Below are 15332 nucleotides of genomic sequence, written 5' to 3' on the forward strand. Positions count from 1 at the left end.
TGAATACAAGTTTCAGAATTGTATCACCACCTTACTTTTCACAGCACTGCGAAGCACTACAGAGTATCAAAAGCTGCCAGAAACATAAAACAGTTTTACGACCCACCAAACAAAATGAAAATAGATCATTCTGTAGCCTATCTGCATATGAAGACATTCATGTTATCATAAAAGTCCAGAACAAAACATAATCATTGGAATATGCAGACAAATTAACCATTCTTACACACATCTGATATAATTGTTGTTTTTTAACAGCTTTTAGAAACAGGATTCACTTATTTAAAAGCTTGAAACAAGAGGGGCACGGGACACACTTGTAGAAATGGTCACAGGAAGAACAAATTTAGAGTCAGGACTTCCCAAATAATTCACTTTACAATACTTTTGCCTCCCCTCACACAAAATCATTCTCTTTTTAGACCTTTCTACACTTCCCTGTCTTATTCCAACCTGATTCTGTTGTTTCGCTTTTTTATGAACCATCCTTTTACATGTTATCCTAAATGTGCATAATTTAATATGCCATTCTGTGTAATTTGGATTTCCTTTTGAAAACCTGCATTTCAATTCCTTTTCCTGTATGGCTTCCAAGGAGGTAATCCTTAATTACAGAAGTTTAATGCCATTTATTATGCATGGTTATTAGTCAAGTTACAGTCCTTATACTCTTTTGCAAATGCAATACTTTACCAATTTTCCAAAGAGCTTATGCCAAATTAAATATTTTATTGTTTTAATATTTTCATTTCAGCTGAAATAGTGTTTTGTTAATTTGCAAAGGCAGAAAATCACATAAAAAAGACTTCTGAAGACAATGCCAAAATAAAAATCTGTTTACTGCATATTAGGTGGTGTATTGCACAAATGTTACAGGACATGTTGAAATATCTTTTTTTCCCCCTTGTTTCTTTCTTCATGTGGATGTATGTAAACTCATGAACATGGGACTTGTTGTTTCAGGTCTAAGGGAAACAAAACATAATACCATATGCCAAATACCTAATGTATTGGATATTAACAATTTTTTACAAAGTACATATAATTGACACACATGTACAAAATCACTGATAAAATCACTCACTCCAATACCAAGTATGCAACTCAGTGGTGACAACATTTTATGTATCTTACTTACTATATGAAGCTATGATACTTTATGTGCATACTTGCATCCATTCTTTTCATTCCTGTCAGCACAAAAAGACATTCACATTACATTCAAACATGTATACAAAATTGTCAGGCACCTCATATTCATATAACCTCTGTCTTATGCACATACACATGAACACACACATACAAATGTATATATATCATAGTTACCTTTTTTAATAAAATATGTTCACCATTCAATATTTTCAGCCTACACTGAAATTAATAATTTCATATTTACAACAGTCATAAAATAATAAAAATTTCATAAAAATGTTCCTATAGGATTTGATATAAAACAAAATCTGACACTATTCTGGTATCTGACAGGAGACATATTTACAGAGAGATTCTAATATACAACACAATAAAAGAAAACCACAGTCTTACTGATTACTGTCACACCCTTTGGGTACAAAGTAAGAAATTTTCTTGTTTCATTTTACAAACCCAAATTTCATTAATAACAAGACATATATCAGCTGGGTGAATGAAAGATGCGTGGAGACTAAGCACTGTTACCTCATTTTTGAAAGTGCTCCTCACCTATGAACTACTATGGTACCCAAACAATATCTATAATAAAAATCCTTTAAAACTACGCAGCAATGCTACATGAACAATACAAATCTACATACAAGTAACACCACTTTAATGTATGAAAAGTAAAGGAGTCTCTCAATTTTGAGCTCAATGTAGTTCTCTCATGTAACTTATAGCATCAGGAATTTAACTCCAAAACAATTTTAAGTTTGATGAGATCTCAAACTCATGTTCAAATACTAAAATCAAGTAAAAGACGAATAAAAATATTTAAAAAGTTTCCATGTACATTATGCTCGTATTTGTGTGCAGTTTTGAATTATCAACTAAAATCTTTCCCACTTACTGCAGCTGCACTCTCTCTATTTTTGAGTGACAGCTTGCAATTTACTTAAAATCATGTCATTACCTTTCACTTTCTTCTTTTGCTGGAGCAGTTTCTGAATTATTCCCACTTTCGGCCCACACTGATGATACGATTTGGTGACCTCCGATAACTGCAGTGGAACTGGAATTTGTCTCCTCAGGTATGCCTGAGGTGCTTTCTGCATCTTCGATAGCAGCCAATTGATGAGTTGACACATTCGCATCCATTAACATGTTTTCTGATGTGCTTTCTACACAGTTCACAGATGACTGGTCTTCATGATGTGGTGACTGTTCTTCCTCAGCAGCTGCAGTATCTGAAGCTTTTCTAGCAATTGCTTCTGAAGTGCTCTCTAGCTGATGTGAAAATACCACTGGAGTGCTGGTTATGTGGACAGAAGAACCTATCCCATCAGAACTATCTTTAACATCTGTGACATACGATGTAGAGACAGCTTGGTCAGTCAGCTTTTTTGTACAACACGGTGTTTCTGATGTGCTCTCTGGCATCTGCTGAAATTCTGGCTGGATGCTGTTGAAATTGACTGTATTTTCCTGAGGAGATGATATTTCAGGGACTTGTGCAGATGCTGCTTCACCAAGAGAAGTATACTTTGAACACGAATTTCCAGCAACCTCTGAACTTGTGACTCCCTCAGAAATGTTTTCAAAAGAAGGTAACACTTTATCTTTTTTTTGTGAAGCTTCAGCTGAGCTAGAAGGGGGAACAACTGTATCTCCAATTTTATCTTGCATTTGTGATGATTCACTAACCTCTTCAGAGACATATTGCACAGGTAGCTGTAAACTGGGCAAGGCTTTCATCACTGTTGAGCTGGAAACTGGAGACTCTGTTGATGGTGCTGTTTCTGGGGCATAATTTATTGATGAAAATGCAGAAGTAGGAATAACAAGAGATGACTGAGTCAACTGCATTGAAGTGGAGGGCGGCGGCGGTGGTGGACTTTCAAGATGAGTGACAGCTGATGGTACTTCCAATGGAGTCATTATTGGTTGGTTGAGTGTCAGTGATGTCTCTAAAACACCTGGAGCTGCAGGAGGCAGCCCAGCAGTTGTGACTGAGGGAAGCAGCATAGCAGCTTGATGCAATGTTGTGGATGAAACAGTTAAGAGTGAGGACGACTCCAAAAGTCTTCCAGGACTTCCAGGGTGGTTGATAGTCAAAGCATCACCTACAACATTAGTGGATTCTGGCTGGAAAACATCAGTATTGGCCAAAGCAGCTGCTAATATGTCCTGATTGCAGGCACCTGGAGCAGCTGTCTGGCTATTATTGGCAATACTGAAGACAGTGCACTGCTGATCCTGTGAAACTGAAGGAGACTGCTGTTCCATATTTACAACACCACTTGTAGTAGCAGCTTGATTATTTATCGTTAATATCAATTTGTCGAGATCATTCTGAGATCCCAAAGTTGATGAATCAATATACAGAGCATTGGCTGCTTTAGAATCTGGTGCAGCTGATGTATCATATGCCACCAGTGTTGAATTGTCAAAGGGCTGTAAATTACCTGATTCATTTATTGTAACAAGTACCAAAGTTCCAGAGTCTGTAGCAATTTGGCCTGATGTCCCCATCATTTGAGCCAGTTGTTCTGATGTCAATATGGATCCAGACGATGGTGAATGTTGAATGTTTACTGTCGTACCAGATGATGCTGATGACGGAATAAGAATATTGGTTCCACTTACGGGGTGTTCAGCAGCTTCAGCTGGCACTGCTGCTTGAAGAACTTGGACAGATTGCAGTGACTGTGATACACTTGCAGGCTGTAAAATTTTTGCTGGTAATTTCTGTTTTGCATTTTGTATTGCCAGTACTCTTCCTTTTGGGTGTATTGTTTGAATGGTACCTTTCTGCTGTGTGTGAGGTAATATTTTTGAAGTATTTGGCACCTGACCTGTACTAATACCTGATGTTGTCTTTTTAATACTGTCAGTAGAGACAACAACAGTTGCTGATTTTGGAACTTGTAGCCTTTGCACAAGCATTCTCTGCTGTGAAGAAGGTTTTGTCATTATTGGTCTCTGCTGTTGTGGTTGGAGTGAAGACTGTGTTCCAGTAGTCAGAAGAACACGCTGTAATGATGTTCCAGGTGAAGGGATTTGTTTACCTCTTACTAACTGTGGTTTCAGGCTTACTTGAGGGACACTCTGAGTGGAGTGACTACTCGAGATGATGCCTTGTTTAGATTGCACAGATGATGTAACCTGTGGTGAATGAATCAATATTGTACTGCTCTTTGATTTACTGGTACTACCCACAATTCTCCCAGTCGAAGTCTGTAGCACATTAACTTTCTGAAGACTCTGCATAGAGGGTAAGGAGACTTTAGCCTTGGTGCTCTGCATAGCTAATTTGGGTGCAACAATTTGTTTCTGTTTTCCAGTACTTGTAAAAACTTTTAACTGCTGTTGAGGCATGGGCACTATCTTTGCACCTTTTGGTAAAACTGCTTTACCAGAAGGAACTGCAGTGACAATTGCACCTGAGCTTGTGATCACTCGCTGCCCAAATGTTGGAATCTTACTGCTCGTTGTAAGTACCGACTGGACCTCTGAAGAGCCAGTGCTCTGTGAAGTCTTCATTATCAATAATTTCTTTGTTGAACCATTGTTTCCCTGTTGCTGGTTTATAGTTTTTAGGGTAACACATTGCTGAAGAGGTTTTCCAGGATATTGCACTTGTTGACCAGGGCTCTGCTGTATAATTACATACTTACTACCTGGTTTATGTGGTAGTACTGACTTTAAACCACTAACATTTGTACCTTGAGCAGGAGAAGATTTTATAATCTTCAAAACTGTGTTACCACCATGCACTGTTTTCACCGAAGAAACAGGTGTCATTAAAGATCCACTTTCAGCAGAAGCTGGAACTAACACTGATGCAGAAGACAACTGTCCATCAATATTTGCTGCACTAACGACAACTGGCTGTATAGCAGAAAATTGTTTAATGGTGTCTTTCACATCTAACTCCTCCTTAATAACAGCATCAGTCATTACTACAGGCATGGAGTTTATATCAAGTTCATCATCATCATCAATCGTATCAGTTTCCTGGAGAGAGAGCTTTTCACTGTCACACACAAATTTCTCTTCTGTCGTTTCAGAAGAATCTTTCCCAACATCTGGTTCGACTTTGTCCACAATATCAACATCAGAAACTTGATTATCTATTACTGGACATGACACTGGCTTTGAAATTTCTTCTTCTGATAATCCAGCAAACACTTTGCTGCCAGAATTTCCTTGATTCTCACTTTCCAATTTGTCAGTAGTTTCTTTTATTTGCAAAGACAGTAACTCATTCTGCTCTGTAGATTCAGGGATCTCTTCAGGATTTTCAGAATCAATCTGATCATCAGTATTTATATCTGATGTTACTTCTCTTTCATCAGTTGGCAGAAAATTTTGCATATTTGAACTATTTTCTGATGCAGGGAGTACAGAGTTTTTATCTGGAGAAGATTCCTCATTTGCAGTCAAGTTTTGGACATCTTCATTTTCACTTGTATGACACATCTGATCCGTCACATTTGGCTCTTTAAACTCTTTCTCACTGCTCTCAGCAGGGTGGTCTTTCACTACTTCCAGATTTGATAGCTCATTTTTCTCAACATAAGTTTCTGATTCAAAGTTTGATTCCAGTAAATTTTTCTCTTCCTCAGTTTCTGAAAATTCTGTCTTCAAGGTGAGAGATTTGTCTTTATAATTTTTTTGTTCAGATAAAAAACTTTCATTTTTTTGCTCATGCTGAGGAGAATCGTCAGGTTTTGTACTATAATCACAATCATCACCTCTGCCATCTAAGGATTCAGTACTTCCTTCATCTAGCTCAGATACAGAAAGAGATTTTCTTTCTGAAAGGAGTCTATTTTCTGGCACTGTTGGCAGATCAGGAATAACTGTTTCTGCCATAACAGTTTCAAATTCTGATTTCAAATCTTCCAACTCATTTGAGTCTTCTGTCTTAACTTTTATGCAAGAATCCTCACCACTACTTGAGTGTTGTGGCACATCCATTCCTGTGTTTTCCAGAAATTTATGGTCAATGTTCTCTCCGTACGTATTTGTGAAGCTCATTACTTCTGAGGGCTTTTCTTCCGTTTCTGTACCATTGCCACTCACCCTTTCATGTGTGCCAGTCATTATTTCCCGCACATCTTCATTTGCCAATATAGAAGATTGTTCACAGTCCTCTGTACTCACTGTTTCCTTGTGGTGTCGCTCATGCAACAAAGAGTCATTATTGTCCACAGCTTCTGCAGTTTCCTGTGACCATGTATCAACCTCTCTAGTGACAGCAAATGAAGACTGATGTTGTTTCACTTCAGGGTTCTTTTGTTTCTGTACCGAATCTCTGTCCTCTGTGACTCTGGGGAACCTGAGGTTCTCTGCAAACTTTTTAGCTCTCTCTTCAAGCTCTACATCCAACATTGAGTCTGCACTCTCATCAAAGTCAAAGCACGACATCTCTTTAGCTCTTGTTGTATTTTCTGGTTTGGAGCTCTTGTTTAATACTTGTTTTAGTAGCTCAATTTCTTGTTCTTCCTGTTCATCATCATCATCATCTTCCCAATCTGCCAACAATTTCTCTCTGATTTCTTCATTTGTCTTCTTTTTCTTTGGTGGTATTTCTTTTTTCTTTGAACCCTTTCTCTTTCCAAATATAGGTTTCCTTTCCATTTTTTTTTCTGACGGCTTATCAGCTTGTGGTTCAGTTCTTTCATTAAGCTTGTCACAAGCTGAACTATCTGGACTTATATCCATTTTGATAACTTTGTCTTTACTTCGAACTATTTTTATAGGAGGTTCACTGTCTGAATGATAATCTCTTTCCTTCGACCCATCTGTAGATATGTTGCTCTGACTCTGCTTCATTCGACCTTTAGCTGTTCCTCTCCCTGCTGCGGATCCTAATGAAATGTCTGCTTTTAAAGAAACTTTTCCTTTACCTCGACCACGGTTAGCTAGTGGCATATTTGAGTGATACTTGTTATGAAGTATGATTACATTCAGACGGTTACTAGTGAAATCACATGTTGGGCAATGGTAGGGTGCACTCTTCTCTGAAGCACTATTGTTAACAGAGGGCTGTGGCCTGATCCGTACCTCATGATCTGCCTCCTCACCTCTCAGTATTCTGAGAAGACGTGGGTGGGTTATACGACGACGAACAGTAGGCTTATGGCTTTGCACTTCTGGAGTAGCTGCTGAATTCTTATTCATTTTTGCTGGCTTTGGAAACCACTCAGTGGGAGAAACAGGTTTCTTATCTTCACAAAATATTGTCTTCCAAGTTGTTTTCTCCTTTGGAGCAAACTCACTGTCTGACAGAATCTGTGGATCACCACCTGTCATAGACTCAGCCTTTTCTACATCAGCAGGAAATTTATCCATAAAGGCCGAACCTTCTTTCTTCTTGGTACGGTACATATCTGTAACACCAGAAATACTCCTATTTAGGTTAGGAAATTTGTGAATGCACAATTACAACTAATTCTCACATTAGTAATGTATTAACTTTATAGAATGTTAAAGAATTTTTTAGAGTTACCATAATAAGCAGTTGCAATATTTAAACATACATATTATGAATACCTTTCTTAATGCAATACTGGAAAGTTCAGGGTAGAATATAAAGTAATGGAAGGAGTAGAGATAACTACTCATGATACTGACGAGATATTGAGCACTCAATATTTGTATGTGCAGATATAAACAACGTCACAAATACAGTAATGGAAAGTCACTGGTAAGATATAAATAGTTTTAGGGGTAAAAGTAGCAACTGACTGAATAATTAAGGGGCTGACTCATCAATTGGCACACAAAGAAGACTGAATATTTGTAGCTTTTGGGCAAATACTACTTAAGAGCTTTAGTGCACGTGCACACGCCCACACACACACAAACACACACACACACACACACACACACACACACACACCTACCTCTATGGCTACACTGTTCCTGCTGACTATATTACGCCAGCACTCCAGCTTCACTAGGTTGAGAGGTTGTGTCGAATGGAGTGGGTAAGGGAAGAAAGCAGATAGAAAGTGTAAGGGAGGGTTGGGAACATGGCTGACAGCCAAGAGGTAGAGGCAGGAGATGCATGGGCTGGGAATGTTACACCAGCGAACTCGTTCTGCCTACAGGTATGGGGAGTTGTCCAGAGTCTGCAATGGTGTATAGGACTAGATCGAGAGGAGGAAATAGAACAGAGGTAGAGGGAGACTGGAGAGAAGAGGGTGTGAGTGCAGGATGAATGAAGATGGGTCATGGGGCAGGGATGGATGCGAGTGTGAGGCAGACACTAGCAGAGACTGAGGCCAGGAGGGTTACTGGTTCGATTCCCCCATCTCATTGCGTGCTGTACACAACTCCCCCCAGCCTGAAACCGGTGAAAAGCTCTTTGGTGTCAAATTTATATTTTGTGTGCCTACTCGTCGTCATCAGCAACCCTTCCTCAACCCTCCCCCCCACTACCAGTGGCCTTTCTTCGTTCCGCCATTCCACTCGACACAACCTGTTACCCTAGTCAACTTGCAGTGTCGGCACAACACGGTCACAGTACAGGTGTATGTATACTATACAGCTCTGAAGAATGATTTGTCTGACAGCTAGCAACATCCCCAGTTTGTTTAATGTGCCTTCAACTGTTTGCTGGGTTGTTACCATTACTCTTTACACAAATCAATGTCATAAATATTTAAAGAGTTATGATAGCTTCTCTCACCATAATATGCAAGTAGTTATAATAAATAACCTGCTACATCACAGTTATTGGTTTCATACAAAACACAGCGACTAATCATCAGACAATAGAAAATGTCAAGGAAATGTTTCTGAAAGAAACTGGGGTGATGTTCACAATGTCTCAGAAGATAACTTTATCATGCTACTCTTCCACTTGGTCTGTATTTGCACAGAAAAACCACAATATGGGAATTGTGAGTCTGTCTTGATGCAAAACATTTTGTTTACTTATTTATTCCCCAAACTAGTTTCAGTGACAAATATCGCCATCAGCAGTGGGTTCTTTAAATCTAAAACATGCATAAAATTGCATAGTTATACAAACACTGTAACATATTATTACATTTAACCATTTGGTTTTTGAAATATAGTTTTATGTGGATATTTTCATACTACCTTATTTATCGTACATTATGGCATGTTTTATGTGCTTTTTCTGTTGCTGTTTCTCTCAGCATATGTCATTTGCAACTGTGTGAGCAGCTATTAGTAAACAAATACTAAAAGGTGAACTTACTTATGTCAGCATTATACACTTGGTGTGCAGTAGTGCTATGGATAAGGTTTTGGTGTGTACTGGGCTGTTACTTAGTTTGTCGTGTACTCACATTTGTTGGAGGGCATGTAGCTAATTCTATACACAGAAAAGCAAAACTTTTGCACTTTGTTTACAATCCAAAACATTATGCCATCTTGCTGTTCACACTCGTGTCGCAAGAAATGTATCGCATGTTGCGAGAAGGCTATGAAAACTATAGTGGGAGTTTTGTTGACCTTTGTTCCTTATTTATGTCTCTGTGTGTGATGGGGAAGTGGTTCTTTGTGTGTGTGTATGTGTGTGTGTGTGTGTGTGTGTGTGTGTTTTCTGTTCTGTGTCCTGGGTCAGTTCTCTCAGAGCAGTAAAGAATGTGTGTTTTTCCCTTCCACTAAAGCCTTTTGTATGCAGTAATTTTCTTCTGTTGTTACTTGATCAGTATAGACTGTTGCTGTGTTTCAGAATGTGTAGATCACTTTCAATATTAGTGGCGTTATGGTTTTTGTTCATTAGGTGTTCTGCGAAAGCTGAATGTGTGCTGTCACTATTTAAAGCTGTCATGTGCTCTGTGTATCTTGTTCAGAAATTTCTGCTTCTTTGTCCTACGTGTGTTTGGGGAATAAATATGTAAACAAATGAAGTGTTTTGCATCAAGGCAGACTCACAATTCCCATATTGTTGTTTTCTCTCTGCAAACACAGACCAAATGGAAGAGTTCCAAGATAAAGTTATGGTTTCTACGCCATGCAAGGTATTTCCAGTAAAGCTCTTCAACAAACTTAAAAAAATGAGGGTGAAACTACATCAAAGAAACATGAATCTCAAGTACAACAAAATCTACTCACTCAACAACATCATTCCTAATTATACACTCCTGGAAATTGAAATAAGAACACCGTGAATTCATTGTCCCAGGAAGGGGAAACTTTATTGACACATTCCTGGGGTCAGATACATCACATGATCACACTGACAGAACCACAGGCACATACACACAGGCAACAGAGCATGCACAATGTCGGCACTAGTACAGTGTATATCCACCTTTCGCAGCAATGCAGGCTGCTATTCTCCCATGGAGACGATCGTAGAGATGCTGGATGTAGTCCTGTGGAACGGCTTGCCATGCCATTTCCACCTGGCGCCTCAGTTGGACCAGCGTTCGTGCTGGACGTGCAGACCGCGTGAGACGACGCTTCATCCAGTCCCAAACATGCTGAATGGGGGACAGATCTGGAGATCTTGCTGGCCAGGGTAGTTGACTTACACCTTCTAGAGCTCGTTGGGTGGCACGGGATACATGCGGACATGCATCGTCCTGTTGGAACAGCAAGTTCCCTTGCCGGTCTAGGAATGGTAGAACGATGGGTTCGATGACGGTTTGGATGTACCGTGCACTATTCAGTGTCCCCTCGACGATCACCAGTGGTGTACGGCCAGTGTAGGAGATCGCTCCCCACACCATGAGCCGGGTGTTGGCCCTGTGTGCCTCGGTCGTATGCAGTCCTGATTGTGGCGCTCACCTGCACGGCGCCAAACACGCATACGACCATCACTGGCACCAAGGCAGAAGCAACTCTCATCGCTGAAGACGACACGTCTCCACTCGTCCCTCCATTCACGCCTGTCGCGACACCACTGGAGGCGGGCTGCACGATGTTGGGGCGTGAGCGGAAGACGGCCTAACGGTGTGCGGGACCGTAGCCCAGCTTCATGGAGACGGTTGCGAATGGTCCTCGCCGATACCCCAGAAGCAACAGTGTCCCTAATTTGCTGGGAAGTGGCGGTGCGGTCCCCTACGGCACTGCATAGGATCCTATGGTCTTGGCGTGCATCCGTGCGTCGCTGCGGTCCGGTCCCAGGTCGACGGGCACGTGCACCTTCCGCCGACCACTGGCGACAACATCGATGTACTGTGGAGACCTCACGCCCCACGTGTTGAGCAATTCGGCGGTACGTCCACCCGGCCTCCCGCATGCCCACTATACACCCTCGCTCAAAGTCCGTCAACTGCACATACGGTTCACGTCCACGCTGTCGCGGCATGCTACCAGTGTTAAAGACTGCGATGGAGCTCCGTATGCCACGGCAAACTGGCTGACACTGACGGCGGCGGTGCACAAATGCTGCGCGGCTAGCGCCATTCGACGGCCAACACCGCGGTTCCTGGTGTGTCCGCTGTGCCGTGCGTGTGATCATTGCTTGTACAGCCCTCTCGCAGTGTCCGGAGCAAGTATGGTGGGTCTGACACACCGGTGTCAATGTGTTCTTTTTTCCATTTCCAGGAGTGTATTAACATTAATGTAAACAACATGTCACCTGCAGCACAAATGCCAAACAAACAGTTGAAAGAGCTTAGGTGAAATATGAAATTAGCTCCCTACACTCAACGAAACCAGAACTGAGCATCAGCTTATACAAATTACACGTAGAATTAGCAAACAAAATCACCAACTCCTTATTACTGTATGACATAATGGTAAGAATAAATCACCACTCACAGTCAATAATGGAAAAGAAATGGCAGCAACAGGAACAAAAATTAAATAGAATTATGAACAAAAATAGCTCTAAAACCGCTCGCTCATTCGTTTGCTCGCTTGCTTGCTCACGCACACGCGCGCACACACACACACAAAACCATGAATACTTGATTGATTTGTTACTGACGTAACATTCACAAAAGAAGATCAGCAGCTACTTGAGAAAGGCCCCAAATACAATTTGAACACTCACATAACACATAGAAAATCATATTACTGATACTGAATACATCATAGGACAACATGAAAAAACTCGCACACCAGACTTCAACTCAGGCCTAAACAAGAGAACTAGTGACAGAGGAAATGAAACAAATCATCAGAAAGAATAAACCATCCATAACCACAAATACAATAACATCTGATGAGAAAACAATAAACAGTATACATAAAAAATTAAGACAACATAACACACTCATCACCAATGTGGACAAAGGGAATGCTCTAGTTTAATAACACAGACAGAATACATTGAGAAAACAGAAAAAATTCTGGAAGAGAATAAAATAAGCAAGCTAACCAGTGACCCAACACAAACATACCAAAGGACAGTTTTATAATCTGTCTTGTAGATGAAACACAAAAAAGTATAAAGAGCTACACAGCAACATCAACACAGTACACCCACAAATCCACTTGACAATGGAAATAGAATAAAACAGGAATTAAATTTCTTGGATCTTAACAATCACAAGAAACAACACCAACATGAATTCTCCATCTACAGAAAACCCACATCCACAATCACTGTTATCCATAGCTCATCTAACCACCCGACAGTGCATAAATATGCGAGTTTCAGACACATGCTCCACAGGATAAACAGAACACCTCTTAAACTAGAAAACTACACACAGGAACTAAATATAATCAAATTGCTGTTGAAAATGACTACAAAACAGACATCATAAACAAACTCGACAACAAGGTAAAAGTGAAACATAAAAATAACTACTGAAAACCCAGAGGCAGAACACACAGTACCCAGCAGACCACACCACATGAGGAAAAAGAGACAGATGGTACACATTAACATACAACAACAACAAAATCACAAAGAATTGGAAACACCTTGAAAGAGCAAGGGAGCCTGATAACATTCAGAAGAAACAACACAGTTCAAAAAAGGCTTAAGAGCAGATAAAAAAAACCTACAACCAAGCAGACATTTCCGAACGAGATACACAGAGCACATGAGAGCTCTAAAGAGTAACAGCACCCATTTAACTTTCGCAGAACACCTAGTGGACAAAAATCATAACCCCACTAATATCTAAAGTGATCCACACATTCTGCAACACAGATACAGACTATACTGATCAAGTAACAATAGGAGAAAATTACTGCATACAAAAGGTTATAATGGAAGGGAAAAATGTAATAAACGAAAACACAACCTTTTTGCAACAACACTCTCTGTACCGCTCTGAGAAAACTGACTCAGGACATAGAACAGAAAGTACACACACTCACACACAAAAGAACCACTTCCCTATCACACACAGAGACATAACTAAGGAACAGAGGTCATCAAAACTCCCATTATAGTTTTTATAGCCTTCTCACAACATGCGATACATTTATTGCAAACACACGTGAACAGCAAGATGGCATAACGTTTTGGATCATAAACAACATGCAAACGTTTTGCATTTCTGTATATAGAATTAGCTACATGCCCTCCAACAAATGTCAGTACACGACAAACTAACAGCCCAGTACACACCAAAACTGTATCCACAACACTACTGCACCACAAGTGTATAACGCTGACATATGTAAGTTCACCTTTTATTATTTTTTTACTAACAGCCACTCACACAGTTGTAGATGACATGATGTATGTCATGTATGCTGAAAGAAATGGCAACATAAAATATGCCGCAAGCAGCGATAACAATTTTTAAGAACATAATGTACAATAAATAAGGTAGTATGAAAGTATCCACAGGAAACTATATTTCAAAAAATGAACAGTTAAAATATAATAATAGGTTACAATGCTTGTATACGTATGCTATTTTCAGCATGTTTTCAATCTACAGAACTCACTGATGTGGTGATGTTTGTAGCTGAAAACTAGTTTGGAGAATCAATAAGTAAACAAATAAAAAAGTGTTTTGCATCAAGTTGGACTCACAATGCCCATATTGTTGGATGTCTCAGACTTTAATCAAAGTTTTAATGTTTTGGTAGATAAATTTTATTTGTCTTTAATAGGTGTTTCCAATTGAATGAAAATACTACTAAAGCACAAAAGAAGTTATGGGTTACATTATGAATCAAAATATTGAGAGACAGAAAAAAGGATTTGTAAGAAATACTGAGGATTAGAAAATATGCAGGACTGATTTCATTTCATTAAAAAGACAATGTTCTGTACTTGTATATACAATAAAAAAATCATGGAGCTCGAAACAAACAATTCTAAAAATGAAATTAAAGGTATGCAACTAACTCAAAGAAAATGATTCCTGAGAGGTCAATAACATTTGAAGTACAAAACTGTACTTTTGTCCTAATCAAATTATACTCAGTTGGAAATAAAATCGAAACATGTTTTGATTTCTTTTCCCCTGTTAGTTAGCTTAGCAAAAATACTATATGTAAAATTTCAGCTGCCAACATGAACTGGAAGTTACTCACTCAAAAATAATGATGAAATACAACATTTTTCTAAACAGGTTCTATATCTGTGACTATATCATGTACTGCCCTGAATTCCTTTACTATGTGACATGGCCTTCTCTTGTCACTTCGTCCACTGGTTTGCGAGACAAGCACTGAACTGCTGACTGAAAGGCGTCTCAAGTTAACAGTCTTAACTCCAACTTATATCTTGTTCATTAGGCTCATTGCAAACTGATGAGGAATATATGGAAATAAATACAAGATTTTCGAATTTTTGTACGCGAGCTTAAGACCCTGCTGTCAAGTGCCCAAGCCAACACATTACCACCACCACCACCACCACCACCACCACCAAAAATGGCCAAATTAATTTTATTTCTCATAAATAATACAAAAATAAAAAACTTCCTGGCAGATTAAAACTGTGTGCCGGACTGAGACTGGAACTCGGGACCTTTGCCTTTCGCGGGCAAGTGCTCTACCATCTGAGCTACCGAAGCACGACTCACGCCCGGTACTCACGGCTTTACTTCTGCCAGTACCTCGTCTCCTACCTTCCAAACTTTACAGAAGCTCTCCTGCGAACCTGTGTGGCTAAGCCATGTCTCCGCAATATCCTTTCTTATAGGAGTGCTAGTTCTGCAAGGTTCGCAGGAGAGCTTCTGTAAAGTTTGGAAGGTAGGAGACGAGGTACTGGCAGAAGTAAAGCTGTGAGTACCGGGCGTGAGTCGTGCTTCGGTAGCTCAGATGGTAGAGCAATTGCCCGC

General features: G+C 39.8%; 1 protein-coding gene across 4 annotated transcripts in view; it reads right to left on the minus strand.

Annotated features, from left to right (window-relative positions):
* Window positions 1–985: 985 nt before the first annotated feature.
* Window positions 986–15332, minus strand: part of LOC126094821 (mucin-17-like) — a 59361-nt gene continuing 45014 nt past the window's right edge. For all 4 annotated transcript variants that reach the window (XM_049909399.1, XM_049909401.1, XM_049909400.1 and 1 more), the window contains one exon: window positions 986–7532. In XM_049909399.1, the coding sequence (XP_049765356.1) occupies window positions 2104–7532 (5429 nt within the window). In that variant the 3' untranslated portion in view covers window positions 986–2103. The remainder of the gene's footprint in view (window positions 7533–15332) is intronic.

Source organism: Schistocerca cancellata, chromosome 8 (genome assembly GCF_023864275.1).
Source record: "Schistocerca cancellata isolate TAMUIC-IGC-003103 chromosome 8, iqSchCanc2.1, whole genome shotgun sequence".
Classification (NCBI taxonomy): domain Eukaryota; kingdom Metazoa; phylum Arthropoda; class Insecta; order Orthoptera; family Acrididae; genus Schistocerca; species Schistocerca cancellata.